This window comes from Vanessa cardui, chromosome 18 (assembly GCF_905220365.1).
Source record: "Vanessa cardui chromosome 18, ilVanCard2.1, whole genome shotgun sequence".
Lineage (NCBI taxonomy): Eukaryota > Metazoa > Arthropoda > Insecta > Lepidoptera > Nymphalidae > Vanessa > Vanessa cardui.
This window is the reverse complement of record NC_061140.1, coordinates 11,597,924-11,618,712: the sequence shown is the minus strand read 5'-3', so window position 1 is coordinate 11,618,712 and position 20,789 is coordinate 11,597,924. Positions and strand designations below refer to the sequence as shown.

Below are 20,789 nucleotides of genomic sequence, written 5' to 3'. Positions count from 1 at the left end.
AGTCAATGTCAATTCATCCGTTATCATTAATCAGCACTCGTTATTTTAAAGTCTCCTTTTTTGTAATTATAAAATGAGTGAATTAGCAACAACTAATTTATTTGAATCTCAAACTATAATTGCTGATCACAAAGATCTTATTCACGATGTGGCTTATGACTTCTATGGTGAGAGAATGGCCACTTGTTCGAGTGATCAGTACGTGAAGGTAGGTTATGTTATTATTATCAAAAACATTTAACATAATTGTAATACCTATTGAATTTGATTTTTTAAGCACAAATTATCATCTTTATCGTTGTTTCCATAAATTATAGAATCTACAAATCGTTAATGATAATTTAGTAAAAATCCAATAAACTTATTTGACAAATAAATAATTATAAAATTTTCGAGATAACAGAGTTTAGTATGTTTATAACCTTTGTATTCTTCATAGATATAAGGACTTATTTAAATATTACATTATCATTTTGTATCAAATACATGTAATAGTTTAAAATGGAGGCAAACCTCAAACTCCTTTGAAATATATTTACAGGTGTGGGATACTGATGGCCAAGGAGGCTGGCGTCTAACAGCAAGTTGGAAAGCCCATCATGGTTCTGTGTGGAAAGTTACTTGGGCACATCCAGAATTTGGACAAGTACTGGCCACCTGCTCCTTTGACAGAACAGCAGCTATATGGGAAGAAGTTGGTAAGGTTTATTCATTCATTTGTAAATACCCAATATATTAAAGCATATTTCAACGACAGCTGTTATCACAAATAAACAACTTTATTGAATTGACACAATATCCTTACTTGAAGTCTTGAATAAATAATCAACTATGTTACTAAGTAAATGTTATTGTAAGTAAAGTCATGTAAAATAATAATTTTTGAGAGTTCAATTTCAAAAATTCTTTACATTTGTACAAAAGAATATGTAAATTAAAAAGGTATTACTCTACTAATTTATATTACTTTTTAGGTGACACTTCAGCATCAGGCTCAGAGAAAGGCCTACGAACATGGGTTAAAAGATCCAACTTAGTAGATTCAAGGACTTCAGTGACTGATGTAAAATTTGGCCCAAAACATTTAGGCCTATTGCTTGTAACATGTTCTGCAGATGGTATTATAAGGTGATTATCAAATCATGCTACAAAAAAGTTTAGTTCATTTTATATAAAAGACTTATCATCACCAGTTTCTGTAAACTAACTAACTTTCCTTATCTGAATGTTCATTGGTTAGTTGAAGATGATAATACAATCATCAACCAATAAATGTGCATTATTTAACAGTTTAAATTAAACAAATAATTCTCACTTTCCTGTAGAAACAGATTTAAACTTGGTAGATTGCATATTTTAGCTTCAAAAAACTAAAAGTTTTAAGCAATAAATGCTAAATGCATGCAGCAGTAAAGTAAATGATATCCAGTCCGTATTTTTTGCTATCTGAGGAATTAAATAAATAAAAATTTGAGCTTCAACTATAATGATTTGTAATTACATTTTTATGAAATGAATACATGTGCATTTTATTATATATTGTATTTTTATTTTTGTTTTAGAATATATGAAGCACCAGATGTTATGAATTTAGCACAATGGACATTGCAACATGAAATACCAACAAAAGTCTCAATTAGTTGCCTTTCATGGAATCCATCATTATCTAGGTGAGTTCCAAATTGTATTACAGCTAGAACTGTATTCGAGAGATGTAAATGATTCACACCAAATAAGACAGCATTGCAAATACATTTTGCAAACACTGTTGAGCACTTCTAAGATAGTTAAAAAATCGTGCTTTAGACTGAAACAACTAAATATTATTTTGAACACAAATTTTGTGCGATATTGTATTGCATAAATGTGTCCACAGATGCAACACTGATATTTGTTTAAATAACTTTATGCAATATTACATAATTATGATCAAATTTGCATGATCTGTATGAAATTTTTAGATTGTTTTAACAGAATATAGCTACAGATTTTAATGTTATATAAAAAAAAAAAGTACATTTTTAGACATTTTATTCAGTCTTTAAAAAGAAAAGCATCATTTCAAAGATATATAGTATGTAACATAATATATATCTTTTGAAACTTTATTTTTACAGAAGTAATTCAAATCCTCCAATGCTGGCTGTTGGAAGTGATGAACCTAATAATGTTAACGCAACAGGAACCCAAAGTGATAAGATTGCAAATAATGAAAAAGTATTTATATATGAGTGAGTATCTTCTTTGAATTACAAAATGCATATCGTACATATTTTCCCTGGAGGGCCATAACTTGAAAAATTAAATTTTACCTCTGTATTTCGAATAAAAATAAGTTACCGGCTTTTATCAATGCCATATTTTTAAATTTAACTCCTTATGTCGAATCAAAATCCGACTAAGTCGAATACTCTATAACTTGAAACTTTTGGTGTCTCCATTGATGTTCGACTTATAGAGGTGCTACTGTATATAAATAGGAAATATATGTGTTCAAGTGAAGTGTCAGCACAGTATAAGATAAGACTAAACTGCTATAAAAAAAAATCTCCTTTAGTATGTCTTGAGCAAAGTTCTTCGTTTGTTAAGAATTTTGTGCAATGTTCAATTTTTTTTACTCTGTAAACAAATAGGGAAGATGCGATATTTTTGTTTTTGTGTTTATTTTAAAGAACTCCATATAGAATAGACCACAAGTTTATTGAAAATCTAAAACACTGTAATTTAAGGCAGAAAAGGCGGTTTCAATATGTTAATTCTCGACCTTACGATACTTTTTTTGTAAAAATTTAAAACGGCCTATTCCTTTTCCTTCCTCCGCAAATAAGCTTTGTTGACGTATGTTTTGTGCCAATTTGTTCATCTACTTTAATAAAGTTAAAAAAAAAAGTAACATACAGGCCAATAACGGCTAACAAATTACATTGTTTTAAAGATATTGTGGCGTATAAATTGTCTAATCTAGATCTTACGACACAGGATCCAAATGAGCTTTATAATTCATTTTTTGAAGTAATAATAAAAGAATTTAACAATATATTTAAAATGAAATCATGTTATAGTAACACAAAATTAAAGTTTAGTGACTGGGCTACTGTTGGTATTTATAAAAGTAGAAATAAAATATACGACTTATATGATATGAGGCGGTGGAATCGAAGCGTAGCCTTTTTAGAATACGTCATTAAATATTCCAAAATTTTTAAAACAGTATGCATTTCTGCTAAGTCCTTATATTTAAAGAAAAAAATCCTGAATTCTGATAATAGAATTAAAGCCACATGGGATGTTATTAGTAGTGTTAGTGGAAAACCCAAAAAGGAAATGATACCAATAGAATTGAACACAGGTAGTAGATACACGAGTTCTGAATTAGAGGTTGCTAATTTATTTGAATCATTTTTTGATAAAGTACCCCATAAAATAACATTTCATTTAAAATCATCTACATCAAATGCAGCTAGGTTATTAAATAATAGTGTTTCTAAATGCGTTATTGATTTTTCATTTGAAACGGTTTCTGCAATAGATGTCATAAAAGTATTTAAAACTGCAAATATTAAAAAAACTAACGACATATGGGGCATTTCGGTAAAATTTTTTAATAACATCATATACGATATTGCTCCGTATATAGCAGTAATTTTTAACAAGAGTTTGGACACGGGTTCATTTCCTAACTTGTTAAAATGTAGTAAAGTTTTACCATTTTTTAAAACTGGAAACAGAAGCGATCCCGGTAATTACAGGCCCATTTCAAAATAATTATTTTAAATCAACTTCTCGTCCATTTCGGTACAAATGCTATTTTTCATGGTGAGCAATTCGGTTTTAGAAGAGGTCGCTCGACAACTGATGCGGGAATTGCGCTTCTCAAACATATTTACGATGCTTGGGAGAAATCACAGAACGCTATTGGAGTATTCTGTGATTTATCTAAAGCATTCGATTGTGTAGAACACGAAACGCTTCTTTATAAGCTCAAATATTACGGTGTTAAAGGTAAAGCTCTTGATCTCATCGCTTCATATTTAAGTCAAAGAATCCAGCAAGTTTTCATTAATGGAATAAAGTCTTCTGGATCTACGTTAAAAATGGGAGTTCCACAAGGTTCAATTTTGGGTCCCTTTCTATTCCTAGTATATATAAATGATCTTCCTTTCTATGTTATTATATTAGGTTATTATACTAGGGTATTTGTGATATAGTGTTATTTGCTGACGATACTTCGCTGATTTTTAAGGTTGACAGGAAAAAAAATGACTATGACGATGTGAACGGTGCATTATCACAGATACACAATTGGTTTACGGTAAATAATTTAGTTTTGAATGCTCAAAAAACAAAATGTGTAGTTTTTACCCTACCTAATGTTAGCAAGCAAAATTATATGGTGACCGTCTTGAAGTAGCTGATACTACGGTGTTTTTAGGAATAGATTTGGATTCCAGACTTCAGTGGACTTCTCATTTATCATACCTAACAGGAAGACTCAGCTCCGCAACATACGCGGTTAGAAAAGTTAGACAACTAACTGATATTGATACCGCTCGTTTAGTTTATTTTGGTTATTTTCACAGTATTATGTCATATGGCATATTACTTTGGGGTAACGCTGCAGATATTGAATCTGTCTTTATTTTACAAAAGAGAGCAATTCGGTTTATTTATAATCTTGGAGCTAGAGACTCTCTTCGGGATGTTTTTAACAGAGTAGGAATACTTACTGTTGCGTCGCAATATATTTACAATAATATCATGTATATTCACAGTAACATTGATCACTTTGATAAAATCAGTGATTTTATTTTATTTATTTTTTATTTTTATTTATTTAATCAATACACCACAGTATTTGAAATATAACACTTAAAACAAGAATACAGAAAAAAGACACATACAACTTCAAACACTTAATAGGTATATACAGCATTGATACGTTAGCCTCCAGTAACAATTTTTAACTATACTGTATTCAATAAATACTGCAGACTGCAATAATAACACGCTTATTAATTATTTAACATTTAGACAATTGATAAAAAAAATAAAAAATAAATGAAGTAGAAAACGAATACTAAATACACACAAATGACAATATAGGATTCTTAGAGATAATACCATAAATTCACAAAATTAAGCAAAATATAACAGTTTAAAAACAACAACAATAAAGATATCCCAATCACAATAACGCTCCCAACATTAATTTTTTGCGAAATATAGGTAGTGAGTCGTGAAAAATGTCAATGCCATTACTGTTAACATTATTATATAAGTTTATGAGGTGGTTGAGTGGAGAGTATTTACCTATGTTTGTTTTGGAAATTCGAGAGGAGAAAAGTTTTTTTAGAGGTTGCCTAGGTGCAGTACGTGGTACTGCTATGTTAATATCTTGTAGTAGATCTGTTGCATCCAAGTGGTTGTTTAATAGTTTATAGAGAGTAATTAGAGAGGCAATTTCGCGGCGTTTTTCTAGAGTGCACAGTCCAAAATATTTTAAACGTGATTCATAGTCGGCCCTATAAGGGCAACTGTTATTTCTACTAGCTAGTAATTTAGTAAATTTGTGTTGTATGCGTTCCAACCGTTCAATGTAAAGCTTATAGTGTGGATTCCACACTACAACCGCATATTCTAAAGCACTACGTATAAACGAATTGTACAAAGTTATGATAGTTGCCGGTCTCTTAAAATCATTGCAGTTACGTCTGACAAAACCGAAGTTTTTCCAGGCCTTTGTGGCAATATAATTTATGTGGGTGTTAAATTTAAGTTTGGCATCGATCATAACACCTAAATCACGAACAACCGAAACTTCCCTGAGCGGTTTGCCCTGTAAACTATAATGGTGTCTTATTATGTTTTTGTTTCGCGTAAACTTAATAAACTGGCACTTATCGACATTTAGTTCCATTTCGTTCAAATCGCACCATTTTTGTATGGAGTTTAGATCGTCTTGGAGCAATTTGCAATCATTCATGGATGTTATAGACCGGTAAATTTTTAAATCGTCAGCAAAGATAGAACATTTGCTGTTCTTGATACAGTGTGCAATGTCATTGATAAAGATGATAAATAATATTGGGCCTAGGTGTGATCCCTGTGGAACACCAGAGGTCGCAATAAACTCGTGAGATTTGTAACCACCGAGTGTAACTCTCTGTATTCGATCAGATAAGTACGATCGGAACCAAGATAGCAGGGGGTCATGAATACCGTATAAACTAAGCTTGTAAATTAAGATTTTGTGATTAACTTTGTCAAACGCGCTACTGAAGTCGGTATAAATCGAGTCAACCTGTTGTTTATTATCTATGCATCCTGAAATGTAATTTATGTACGTCGTGAGATTTGTAGTGGTTGACTTACGCTGGCAAAATCCATGCTGATCACTTGTAATCATGGTTTTGATATATTGAGACAAAATAGGGGTAATTATACTTTCGAAGGTTTTGGATAATACGTTTAACATTGAAATCGGTCGGTAGTTTCTTACATCGCTCTTTGATTTCTTTTTATGGATTGGTAAAATATTGGCTTCCTTCCACTTCGTAGGAAAAGTTGAAGTCTGAAGAGATGTGTTATAAATAATCTTTAATGGGAGTGCGAGAAATTTACACGTTTTTCTGAAAAAAAGGGGAGGAATACCATCAGGACCAGCCGATTTGCTTGGGTTTATTGAACGTAATGCTTTCAATATAGTACGTTCCTTTAGTGTAACGTGCGCAAGAGACATTTGAGAATAATAGTCCGGATATTCCTCTACGAATTCTACACAAGGTTGCGAAGAAGAATACGAGGACGCAAAGTTCTGTGCGAAAAGATTACAAATCGCTTGGCCAGTATGGGCAGTAGTGTTACCTAGTGACATTTCAGATGGGACTTCAGATTTTGCTCCACGCCGTTTTTTAACAAAATGCCAAAATTTTTGGGGATCGCGAAAGATTGAGTCCTCGACTCCGAAAATGTAACGGCTGTAACATAATTCGAGTAGATTCTCGACACGCCTACGGCTTCTTGCTAACTCTAACATATCTCTAGGATTCTTATAACGTTTGCACTGTTTCCTAACTTTCTCCTTTTCGTTAATTAATTTTATCAGGGAAGATGTGAACCAGACAGGATATTTAAATGCTTTTGGCTTAATTTTTGGAACATGAGAATCAATTATAGCGTACAAGATATTATACAATTTTTCTACCATAGCATCGACGTTCCCACAACTCCCTAATTCAGAGTACCAATCAAACTCTCCCAGACACCTGTTTACCGCGTTGTAGTCGGCCTTTCTAAATAAATATGTAGCAAATATTTTATTGTATAAAAATTTATCGGCATTAATTCGCAAAGATATTTCTAGTGCTGGATGGTGAGGATCAACGTTACTTAATAATTCGCAAGCTTCAATTACGGTTACATTGTTAAAATTATTCATGACCAAATCAAGTATACGTTGATTGTGATTCTTTATTCTATTGTATTGTGTTAGTGAATTGAGTGACAAAAAATCTGCAAAAGAAAATCCCAAAGTATTAACGGTATGGTCGGGTTTTAACAGATCCTCGATTTCGTCCAGCCGCCAATCTATAAAACCCAAATTAAAATCTCCCAAAACTACAGCTTTACCAGGGTTAGATTGCATTACCACACTTATATTGTCCAAAATGAGGTTTAAACTTTCCAAAGAGACAGGCGGCGGAATATACACTGCGCAAAATAAAATGTTCGTAGAGACTCCATTTTCCGACACTTTTACAGAAATCCATAAATCTTCACCGTTGCTTTCTAAATGTTCAATTCGTCTAGATTCTAATGATTTAGATACTGCAATAAGCACTCCACCACCAGTCTTGCGTTGAGAGGAGGTTGACTGACGATCTCTTCTGTAGATGGTGTATTTATCCGTGAACAATTCCCCGTCCGCAACAGTGTCATCCAGCCACGTTTCGGTTGCAACAATCATCTCATAGGTAGCTTGTAATGTTGCCATTTGTATTTTATGCAATTTAGTTTTCATTCCACGAAAATTCTGATAGTAAACCTTGAATTTTGTTAACTATCTACGGACTAATAGTAATTAAGAGATTCTCGTATTAAAGATTGTTCAAGGAATTGTAGCATTTGATTTGTTTAGGAGGTGACTGATCATTTTTCCTAACGAATATCCGACCATTACGAATCCATACATATCTTATTCCTTTTTCCTTTGCAACGATCCTGGTGCGTGCATGTAATGCTTTGTAAAAGGGGGAAAGATGTTCAGATACATATATATTCGACTTGTTACCGCCGTACCCCAGATCGCCTGAATTCAATCTTGCGGTTTGTCTCTTTTTATTGAACTTGGATACTGCAGCGATGATACTGTCTCTGACTTTTGTATTACGCAGTTTGACAATTACAGACCGGGGTCTGTTATTGGTTTCATCCATTTTCCGTACCCTTGTGCATGACAATATGTCGGTCTCGGGAATCGGCAGTGAGACGGTATTTCCGAGTTGAATAATAACTGAGTATAAATTTTCATCGATTCTCTGGAATTCCGTTGATTTCCAGGTTGTTTTCACGAGAATGTTGTTCAATAAGATTTAGTCGAGCGGATAAAGACTCAACAGTTTGATTTAGGGTGCTGTTGTCTTTTACAAGAGACTTAATTTTTTCCTCGGAAGCTGCTAAATCGGCCTTAACTCGGTCGTATTCGAAGCTCAAATACTCAACGGATTCTTTTAGTTCATTTAGTTTTTTCAGTTCGTTTTTTATGAGCTCGAATTCTTTGGAAAAGAAAGTGGAAACAGCTGATTCGACAGACTCTTTTACCGTGTTTTGGATGATGCGTTTAATTTGTAACATGTCCGGGTAATCCTTTGATGGAGAATTCAAATGTAATATAGTTTCTTTACTTTTTTTTCGCATTGTGATGTTATTACTCAGTTCATTGTCTGTTTCCTCGTCGTCTTCAAAGTGAATGTTTAATGATTGTGTTACCGAACCCGTTGGTCGAATGGGCGTATTTGTGTTGTCACTTTTTGGTTGTTTACAACGACATCCGTGGCACATCCAAGAGCTCTTGTTTTCTTTTGACATCGAAGTAAATTTGCCATCAGATACGTTAGCGCACAGTAAGTCGAAGTATTGCTTGCACTTTGAGCAAACGAGGTAATCTCGACCTTTGATCTTGTTGGGACAAGCTGCGCAGGTGATAATATTTTTATTATTTGACATTTTCGATCCGAATTTAATTACTTAAAAACTTAGTTAAAAATTATGTGGATATTTTTTTCAGTTTTAGCGGGATTAGAATTTAGAACGACTAGTTATTTTGTGATCGTTTCTCCCAGTGTATCCACTAGACCAACTGTTCAATTAACTAAGCAGGTGAAAATAAGGTACTATACTTTAGTGGTAAAAATCGTTGATACAATTTGAATTTGTCGTGGCAACTTATTGTCACATTAAGGTTATGAAAATTTAGCACTTAAAACTTGTTGTTTTTCTTGAACATAATTAGTTCCACTTGTTTTCAATGCCAATGCAATATAACACTGTGTTTTTTTAATACAATTTTACGTTGTATTTAATAAATTATAACGATTATTAACACTGATTATTTTTGTTCAAATAACTGTAAATTCACTAAGTTATTTCAGTGTATAACACTTGTACTTGGTTATTGACTTATAACACACAATTCACCACGGTTTATATACGGGATTAGTTACAAATACTTTTTTAATAAATAAATTGTTACGGAGACTATGTTTACTGTTTGGCAGCGCCATCTATATTATGATAATCATTGTATATGCACTAGAAGTAAGGATAAACTTATAACGCCAAGTTTCCGACTCCGCAAAGTCAATGGATCCTTCTTGGGGCAAGGTATCCGTTTCTATAATAAAATTCCGCAGAAATTTTTAACTTTGCCGTTTAGTAAATTCAAATCGTTTGTTAAAAATACATTGGTAGAAAAGGCATACTATTCGATACAAGATTTTGTAGATGATAAAAAAGCGTGGAGTTAATACCTGTTGACTTCCAAGCAGGATACATTAATTGAAATAATTGTACATATTTAATTAACATGACGTTGTATTTTTTAAATGTTAAAAAAGAGTAACTACTGAGTTTCTTGCCGGTTCTTCTCGGTAGAATCTACTTTCCGAACCGGTGGTAGCTTCACTTAATTGTAAAATGACGATTCAAAAGTGCTTATAAAAGCCTACTTGAATAAAGTTTATTTTGATTTGATTTGATTTGAAATAAATGGTTTTTGACTGGACCTTCTGACACAAAACTGAGATAAAAGTGGTTTCAAGCTGAAAAGAGGAATCTGGAGTCTGCTTTGACAAACCCAACATCCATTTTAATTCGAAAAACGTAATTAATATTCGTTTCAATGTTCAATTTTTTACAACTATGACCTCAAATAAGTAGTCATAACAGGAGTGACGTCCCTGAACGCTATATTAGTGTTTTGAAATACGTTCTGTTTCACGTTACTTTAATTCGTAATTATTATTAAAAAACAAATATATATCAAATATAAACCTTGTAGTGGCCCTTTTTTTAACATTTTAATAGTATGATTTTCATAAATATTATATTTGCATGTTCCCTATTATGTTGTAAGCTTAAAATGCGGTAGAAAACTTTCAATTGCTTAATAGTATGTTTCTAATTTAGCTAAAATTGACCGTATGCCAATCAATGGGCACCGTTGGCAAATTGTCGAATTTTTGCAATTTGGCTAGATTTATTGTTAACTTACATATATGCAAATATTCTTTTAATCATGACTAAGAATCAGCTTTAGAAATATTCTTAGGAATGATTTTTTTCTACATACAGTCTGGAATAGCACATAATATGATACTTAACTTTTTTCCCGGAAAAAAATGTTATCACTTGGATCTCACGACCAATACCCCCCCTCTCCTTAAACGCGGGCATGATTATAAGAAGTTTTATCAAGCAAAGTTTTTATAATATTTCAGGTACAGTGAATCATCACGTCGATGGACGAGAACTGAATGTCTATCTTCTGTAGTTGAACCAGTCAATGATCTAGCCTTCGCGCCAAACTTGGGACGCTCCTTTCATCTATTAGCTGTTGCTACCAAAGATGTTAGAATCATCAAGATCGAACCACTATCGTAAGTCTAAAACTCTATTAACCTCTGGCAAAAGCCTCTTCACACTGAAATGTCACAAATATGTATATTTTAAACTTTTCTCCTGCTAAGACATGGGTACACATAGGAAGTATTTTGTTAGCGTAAAGAATAGTAAATTTAAAACATTTTAATATATCATCCTATCCAATTAAAATATTGCAGGGAATCGTCGAGTTCAACCAACGGTGGCGGAGTGCGTTTCAAGACAGAAGTGATGGCCGCTTTCGAAGATCACAACTCGTGCGTGTGGCGCGTCTCCTGGAACGTCACTGGAACGCTACTGGCGTCCTCTGGTGACGACTGCTGCGTTAGACTTTGGAAAAGTAATTTCAGTAACCTCGTAAATTATTTTGGATCCACTATTGTCAAAAAACCTAACCTAATATATATTTTTGTTGGCCAACAGTGCAATACATGAACCAATGGAAAGGCGTGGCCGTGTTCAAGAGCGACGCAGCGAGCAGCGAAGCGGCGGCACCGGCGCGCGCGCACACCACCTACACGCGCCTCGCCGCCATGGCCAACCCCGCGCACATGCCCTACCACTGACACCGGTCCGTAGCACTTCGTTATAAGGCCGGCGCAACACTACCTACACGCACCTCGCCGCCATGGCCAACCCCGCGCACATGCCCTACCACTGACACCGGTCCGTAGCACTTCGTTATAAGGCCGGCGCAACACTACCTACACGCACCTCGCCGCCATGGCCAACCCCGCGCACATGCCCTACCACTGACACCGGTCCGTAGCACTTCTTTATAAGGCCGGCGCAACACTACCTACACGCACCTCGCCGCCATGGCCAACCCCGCGCACATGCCCTACCACTGACACCGGTCCGTAGCACTTCGTTATAAGGCCGGCGCAACACTACCTACACGCACCTCGCCGCCATGGCCAACCCCGCGCACATGCCCTACCACTGACACCGGTCCGTAGCACTTCTTTATAAGGCCGGCGCAACACTACCTACACGCACCTCGCCGCCATGGCCAACCCCGCGCACATGCCCTACCACTGACACCGGTCCGTAGCACTTCGTTATAAGGCCGGCGCAACACTACCTACACGCACCTCGCCGCCATGGCCAACCCCGCGCACATGCCCTACCACTGACACCGGTCCGTAGCACTTCGTTATAAGGCCGGCGCAACACTACCTACACGCACCTCGCCGCCATGGCCAACCCCGCGCACATGCCCTACCACTGACACCGGTCCGTAGCACTTCTTTATAAGGCCGGCGCAACACTACCTACACGCACCTCGCCGCCATGGCCAACCCCGCGCACATGCCCTACCACTGACACCGGTCCGTAGCACTTCGTTATAAGGCCGGCGCAACACTACCTACACGCACCTCGCCGCCATGGCCAACCCCCCGCACATGCCCTACCACTGACACCGGTCCGTAGCACTTCGTTATAAGGCCGGCGCAACACTACCTACACGCACCTCGCCGCCATGGCCAACCCCGCGCACATGCCCTACCACTGACACCGGTCCGTAGCACTTCTTTATAAGGCCGGCGCAACACTACCTACACGCACCTCGCCGCCATGGCCAACCCCGCGCACATGCCCTACCACTGACACCGGTCCGTAGCACTTCGTTATAAGGCCGGCGCAACACTACCTACACGCACCTCGCCGCCATGGCCAACCCCGCGCACATGTCCTACCACTGACACCGGTCCGTAGCACTTCGTTATAAGGCCGGCGCAACACTACCTACACGCACCTCGCCGCCATGGCCAACCCCGCGCACATGCCCTACCACTGACACCGGTCCGTAGCACTTCGATATAAGGCCGGCGCCACACCACCTACACGCACCTCGCCGCCATGGCCAACCCCGCGCACATGCCCTACCACTGACACCGGTCCGTAGCACTTCGTTATAAGGCCGGCGCAACACCACCTACACGCACCTCGCCGCCATGGCCAACCCCGCGCACATGCCCTACCACTGACACCGGTCCGTAGCACTTCGATATAAGGCCGGCGCCACACCACCTACACGCACCTCGCCGCCATAGCCAACCCCGTCAAAATTAGACTCTATAAATAAAATGCCGTTTTCGTAACTAATATTGCGGTCTATTTTGTAAAATAGCAGTGGAACAAAATTTATACTATAATTTTTAACACTAACACTTGTCAAAATATAATAATTTTATTCACTTAAAATTACAGTAAACGTGACATGAATGGAATTTTAATATATTTAAAAAAAAAAGTCGTTCGAAAAAATATATTATTCAGATCGATAATTTGGTCATTTCATGAGCGCCGTCCGACGCAGCCGCTGCGAGTGAGTCTCTTTGCTGAGAGGTCTAGTCGAGAACCATCCAACCTAAAAAATAGTTTAATAATGATTTCATAGTGTTATTAAAAATATATTTGTCTTGACTACAATATTAAATCAATGTCGTTAAAAATAAAATAATATGGAACATGTAATATGTCCCTTGGACATTGCATAGTGACAAATACAAGCCTTGTTTCATATCAATAGAACTCAAATTATTAGTAACTTATTGTTCTCACCGGCATCGCTCGTTCACTTTTACAGTGACTGTTCGACGATGAATGTGGACTGATAATATTTCTGAAAACCAAATATACTTTTTAACTATATTATATTTATCAAAAATCCCTTCAAAAGGTATTTTTTCCCAAGATTACTTATATGCTCTAACATTTATTTTATATCAAACTATAGTATAAAAGAAAGACGACAAATAAATGTCCCTAATTGAGTGAGTGAGAAAGAGAGAAAAGATCAGAGATAGATCTAGATCACTAAACCGTCAAAATCCAAAGAAAAAGTTGTCTTTCCGGCCAGAGTCTAAAACGCGATATACTTAAAGTAAAATATAAATACATAAAAAAATTATCACCCTAATGAGGCACGCTTGATCGTCGTTGCGGTGCTTTGTAAAAGTATTCGAGTCGATGGACTTGTGACGTTATTTCGCCAACTGAAAACATAAATATACCCTCACACTTTTGTTAACTCTTATGTCTCCAATTAATAATTAATAGGGAATAAGGCAAACCGTTGTTATATGATGATATAGAGGGTAGATAAAACATTTATAATTTGCCCAGGACTTGTTGAACACTAGAACACCCCTATAAATCCATAATTAATATTACTTATCTCAGAAATAGGGAACTTAACTCTTAGTTCCCAAATTTGGCAGATGGTTAATATTTCTTACACCTTACTAGGTGGTGCTTTGTGAAAGGTGGAAAGACTGACTTTCTAACTTAATAGAAAAATAATTTACCTTTGTAATCCATCTCCAACTCGTTTATAAATCGTATCCCTTTTAACGTCCCCAGATCTATTCGGACAACTATTGAGTCTTAGAGGTTCCTCCAAATCCGTTCTTCTAACACCTTGGTTCCTATTCTGCCAAGAAGTCTTCTTAGCGTCTGCTATGTCCAAATTGGAATGTTCGTTGATACTGGGCAATCTTCTGTCCAAGCCGTCTCCATTTTCAAACACCTTGAAAACTGGCTTCTTCAAACCATACATGCCTAATGGTCTGCTTAATCTTGCACTTTTATTTGCTTCAGTGACCACAGTCGGCGTCGTTGGTATTTGATTGACTTTCTGAGAAGTGTTTGGAAGTACCGGGGAATTGAAATTGCTCACATTTAAAGTTCTGCTATTCACCATTTTGGGGATAGTCGGTTTTGACATTTCAGATTTTTGTATTCCAAGTTGATTAACTCTTGCCTGTTGTTGTTTTGTAATAAGGTCAGGAATGGAAAGTGTCTTTTGACTGCTACAAGGTGTATCGATTTCATATTTAGCGCGATATTCAGGCGGACTTTGTGGTCTTGATTCTTGTGGGTTGGCAGACCAGAGTAAGTCCACTATTGATGTTGCATGGAGTTGATGGAGATGTGTTTTAATATTGTAAATGCCAGCTATTGCCCCGAATGGATCAGATTTAATATGGGCCACGACATCCATCAAAGTTTGTCCCGACAGTTCTGATATCTGTCTATATATCTGAAATATAATAAACAAAAATCATTATTGAATATATCAGAGTTGAATCTCGCAAATGAAAAATGCTTCATCTCAAATAGCTAATATTTATCCCACAACATTGTCAATATCGGAAGAAAAGGTGTAACGCATATATTATGACAAAGAGCTCAATATTTAAGTAAAGTCGTTTTTTTACCCAGTGATTATGGGACGACTGCTGACGACGACGAATAAATCGGTTATGGTCTCATATTAAAGAGCTCCAGCCGTAGATGTACAGAAAATTAATGGAGGTTCAATTTGATTTCATTGCACTTTACTAAATTGTTACAATTTAACAAAGAATCAATTTTAGAAAGAAGGAAAAGGGTACGTAAAAGAATCTTATGAATAAGCGCTAAGTTAGGCGGGAGATGATTATTGTGAAAGTATGATTATTAAACATCAAGCACCCAACGAAATATGTATATATTCCGAACCTTCTTAAAGGGAGAAAAGGCCTTAACCCAGCAGTGGGAAATTTGCAGACTGTTGTTGTTGTTGCAAGCACCCAGATTATGTTGAAAAATTATACCTTCACGGACAATTTGTCTGAACATGTAAAGGTAAAGTTATTTGAGAAAAACGAGGCACTAAATGCAGTTCCACTTGCTGGATACCTCTCTGTTAGCCTTGGAATCGACGGTTCCAAGCGGGTGAGTTTTCATCCTCATGCCCGACTTCTTGATCCAACGATGCCTCGCCGCTTCCTCTATCTTCATCCGGAGCTCCACTTTCGGTTCAAGAAGCTGCTGGATGAAGTTCTTACATTCTGTAAACGTTTAGATTTATCAACAGCATATCTTAGACTAACTAAATTAAAGTTTTTGTAAACGGATTTCATTTGAATTTTGCTTATAACAAAATTGGTTACAGGGTTCAAAAGCCTCACAGTAAATGCAGACAGGTTATTTAAATGTGATTTTAAATAACATTTAATTATAAAAAACTGCTATTAATATACATTATTTTTTATTGCTATAAAACACATTTAAATTGAATAAAATTCTAAAATAATTTTAATGGTCTATGTAAATATTACGACAAGATATTATTTTATATTTCTAAAATGAAATGTATTTGTTCCAGGCATCCCACGGGGGAACCGTCATCACGAAGAAAAAACGTGAGAATGTTTATCAGTATAGACTGAAATGGACTAAATAACTTCTGAAGTTCTTGTGTTAATATATCATTTAAAACTGATTAATTTTTGTGTGAGTGAAATCAATAATTGTTAAAATTTGATCCTGTATGGAAGAAAATCATATGAAATTTGAATGTGAAAGTTTGTCCTATTGCAGTGACAAAAATATTAATAAATAATGTGTATATATGTAGTGTATAATTAAAATAAAAATTTTGATGGCATAAGCTTAATTTTTCATAAATAATAATAATAGTTGAATAAAGTACTCTTATTTAACAAGGCAATTTGTTTGCATTGATTGAATTTCCAACAATTTCCGTTAATTTAAGTTTTTAGTTTATGGTACCTAGTTATTAATGAACAGTGAAGCCTCTTAATTGTCGGTACAACATCATCATAGACAATCAGTCGAATTATCTAAATGAAGCGGCTAGTTCTTAATTTTCATACCCTGGTAGCACCACTGAGATTTAATGTATAATTTATTTGTATTTATAAGAATCTAGTGCTCGCCGGTGCACAAAACATCGATGTGTTGGATAAAATTGTCCCAAGTGTATCACCAACCGCCATTTGTGCAGGTGGGATCAGTTCCAAATCGTCTGATCAAAGGATGAGTTATGTACTAACACTATACTTAACCGCCGTCTAGAGACACTTGTGTGGGCTAGTGAGGATATAATTATGAGCAATCAATAAGCTTCATTACTCCGAGGCGTGTGCACTCGGAATGTACAGTTTTCGTCTCCGTTCACTGGGATATTGTGTGTTATTTGAGTTACATGAATTTATATCAAATCTTGCTGTAAAATTTCAGTTGCCATTTTATTTTCAATATAGTAAAACTCACCCAGGCCCAGAACGCGTGCATCTTAACCGATAATTGTGGGCTCAAACCCACTACTCAATATCCATCCATCTGTGCTTAATTTGTGTTTATAATTCATCTTGTGCCCGGCAGTGAAGGAAAACATCGTGAAGAAAACTGCGTGTGTCTAATGTGACATTAGATACATGCATGTATTCCACAAACCCGCATTGGAACAGCGTGGTTGAATATGTTCCAAACCTTCTCCTCAATGGGGGAGGAGGCCTTAGCTCTTTGGTCTAGCAGTGGGAAATTTACAGGCTATTGTTGTTGTTGTGACCTCACCCGTGGAGACGCAGACGAGTGCTGCCCGTTGTCGACGAGTGATACCGCGCGCGATTGCCGCTCGCAACTGCGAACGCGAGCCGCTCCCTCCTCCCGTCGCCGACGAGAATGGTAACCCACCCGTCACCATGCCGTACACTATCACACCGCTGGGGAAAAGACCAGATTATTATTATTTTTAGATTATTATTAGATTAATGGCACCGCGTTTTGTGATCGTAATGGCTTCTATCCGATTTAAATTAACGAAGAAATTGTCGAATAGAAAATATCATCAACCCATGAGCATAATCAAACTCAACTTCGCCAAAAAAACCAATAAAGACAAGGAGATACTTTTTCATCTCATAGATATGGGGCTCAATAATTTTAGTGTATTTAAAATATCACTGACATGCTCCATAAATCGACTTCCGGTCCGTAGCGACGCCCGTCCTCGAACAGCTCCGGCGCGGCGTACTCCAGCGAGCCGCACGGGGTTGCGAGCGCGCCGCCCGCACGCCACAAGTTAGACAGACCGAAATCTAAACAAATCACTTAATAGTGCTTTCTCCAAAAGGTGACTAAAGATACATTTCGTGAGATTTTAGAGCTAGCGCGTACTGGTGATTTTTGTCACGGGTTTGTGTTTGGCATGTTTAAAGTGTTTGTCATTGTCACGTCACGTTTCCAAAGTGGAGTGCGCACATTAATAGAGACAGTGACAAAACATTTTCGAAATCGAAGTTTCATTTGCCACTATAGATTTCAAGAGACGGTCGTTCTCTGTGAACTCATGAGACTCGGGAGAAAAAGAAAGCGAGAAGAATACTGGGTATCTACTAATTTTTTGCCACGCTTTAATTTTCACGTGAATATCTGAATACTCTTTCAATTTTTCATCATAATGAGCTGGTCTCTTTTCCACTTCTTCTATTAGAACATCATTATCAATATCGTCTTCACGAATGTTTACGTTTTGAATAGATGGTGACGCCATTTTGCGCGCGCCAAAGTCGGCAGTCAAAAAGGCAAATGGCTAAAGACTGACGGCGAGAGTGACAATTTTGTCGCTGGTGCGTTTTAAAAATGGAAACAAAATAACCACAATACTACGTCAATTACTTGCTATTGATTATTATTTAAGCATAGAGTTTTTAAGTAAACTTTCTTTTTTTCGAGAATCATATCCTTACGACAAAAACGCTAAATGTTCCAAGATTGAGCTTATATACCCTTTTATTTATTTAATAATATATGTCTTTCTAAACCTACCAACAATCTTGATGTACTGTTTTGTGCTATCCAACATGATGTTTTCCATCTTCAAGTCCCTGTCAAAAATTTGATTCAAATTAAAAATAAATTCATTTCAAAAACATTTAGGACTCAAGTAACGACGTGTTAATCAGCTTATGGGATTTTTTAAATAAGGCTTTTTAGGAAATGTATATTTGATATACGTTAAACACATACAGTTGTAGATAGTTACCGATGCACAACTCCACGTGAGTGCATGTGCCGCACAGCGGATACCAACTGCGCCGCCAGTGAGCGCGCGCGAGGCTCGGGGAGTCCCCGAGCAGAGCCGCGAGCCTGCAGCACATGCGCGCACAGATCGCCGCCACACGCCGCCTCCATTACCACGTACAGGCGGGGTCCGTGCTAGAAAATCGTTCTTTTAAGCAAATATGTTACATAATAATAAACATTGATAACTCTAGAATGGAATAAATACAGTATTCAATGTCAATTTAAAATTTTTATAAGTTATTTCCAAAGAATGTTCAACGTTTACTTAACAGTTTCAGCCTTTCAGAACTTAATTTAATAGACTTTTTAGATATTAGCATTACAATTTTTTTACGTGGATAAGCCGGAACATTTCTAAGTCTGATAAAATACCTTTCGCATAAATATCAAAAGGGTTGTTAATGAATTTACCATCATTGTTTCGTACAGTGCGGCAATACAAGGGTGTCGAAGCTTAGCCATCACTCTTGGTTCCCGGTGTAAATTCCGACGCGCGTACTCTTCCTTGATGCAAGTTAGGTCGATGATTTTGATAGCCACCTGATAGCGATTTAAAAAATATAATAACAAAAATTGTTTCTGAACTGTTTTTTTCGATCGTATAGCACTCTGTTTCGCAATGCTTTTGAGTTGTGCAAAACACTACGCTTATGTACAGCGTAATATTCATATTTTAATTCAGTATACATGTAATATATCGTTGTTATCGCTCAAAAACCTCGCACGAACAACAAGATAGAACAAGATAGAACTTTTTGAAGATTTTTATAGAAGGAGTGTTCGAAAAAAAATATAAAACTGATTTCTTTTATGATGCACGTGTACAAGGTAATTTGAAAAGTCCATGAGGCGTGTGCTCGCCAATTGTTCTCTGAAGGGAATAAGATCGTGTTGATCTTTAATATTATATTTAGCATACCATTTTTAGTTAATCCAAGTAGAATTTCTCACGTGCTTAAATAAACACATGCATCTGTGACCACCACTTGGTGGTAAGTAAAGTTGTCACAACCATCTGTAGACACTGGCACTAAGAAAGACCCCATACCATTCCTTATATTAAGCAACTTTGTGAAAAAAACTTATCTCCGTCGCGCCTGTAGAAGCACTACTAATATCACTTAGTGTATCTACGGACGGAAACTTACTAATCCTTCAAACCAGAACATAAAAATACTTAGTGAGCACTTATTACTGTTTGGCGGTAGAAACTGTTATGATAAAGTCTGTTTAAAATTACTTTGTGACCATAGCTTACAAATTCATAATACCTTATTCAAACATTAAAATCGAAAAGAATAAAAATTTTGGACCTTCTTTCCAATGATCCTATGGGTTGCTTCTTCCACTCTTGCAAAATGCCCCTTTCCCAAGACCTTACCGGTCATCAGGTAATTTCCAACACTATAAACTTGGCCCCTGCTTCGAGTCATACTGGCCATTTTCATATTCAACTATACCTACCCCTAATTTCGAAGCATGTTTCACTTAAAAAAATCACTTTCCGTGATCATAAATATAATAAAATTACTACAAAATAGATACGTTACAAACGTCATGAGCTCTATCGTTTGTTTGGTCTTCAAAATTGGAACGATAAAGTGGCATCTGACATTTAGTGTAACTATTTTTAACGTCTGATAGTGACCAGTATGCAGGGTATGAATTTAGCGCCATGTCAAGCCTAACTGCCATTACTATTGAGTTCTATTATTTGAGTGTCACGATTTAAATAATGTTTTAGC

The 20,789-nt window shown here is 36.4% G+C and overlaps 2 protein-coding genes across 2 annotated transcripts; one reads left to right on the top strand and one right to left on the bottom strand.

The window, feature by feature from the left end:
- Positions 1-16,659, top strand: LOC124537341 (nucleoporin SEH1). The gene is made up of 9 exons (XM_047114166.1): positions 1-208; positions 542-698; positions 975-1,128; positions 1,563-1,670; positions 2,118-2,231; positions 10,998-11,156; positions 11,340-11,500; positions 11,584-11,731; positions 16,319-16,659. Exons 1-8 carry the CDS (start codon positions 74-76, stop codon positions 11,724-11,726), a joined length of 1,131 nt encoding a protein of 376 aa, XP_046970122.1. The 5' UTR covers positions 1-73; the 3' UTR covers positions 11,727-11,731; positions 16,319-16,659.
- LOC124537340 (hormonally up-regulated neu tumor-associated kinase-like) lies at positions 13,419-20,637 on the bottom strand. The gene is made up of 11 exons (XM_047114165.1): positions 20,358-20,637; positions 19,456-19,584; positions 19,004-19,176; positions 18,787-18,845; positions 17,927-18,056; positions 17,533-17,681; positions 15,850-16,001; positions 14,475-15,208; positions 14,082-14,162; positions 13,729-13,789; positions 13,419-13,534 (listed from the first exon to the last, which is right to left on the bottom strand). The coding sequence occupies exons 1-11, from the start codon at positions 20,490-20,492 to the stop codon at positions 13,457-13,459; spliced, it is 1,881 nt and encodes a 626-aa protein (XP_046970121.1). The 5' UTR covers positions 20,493-20,637; the 3' UTR covers positions 13,419-13,456.
- Positions 20,638-20,789: the final 152 nt, after the last annotated feature.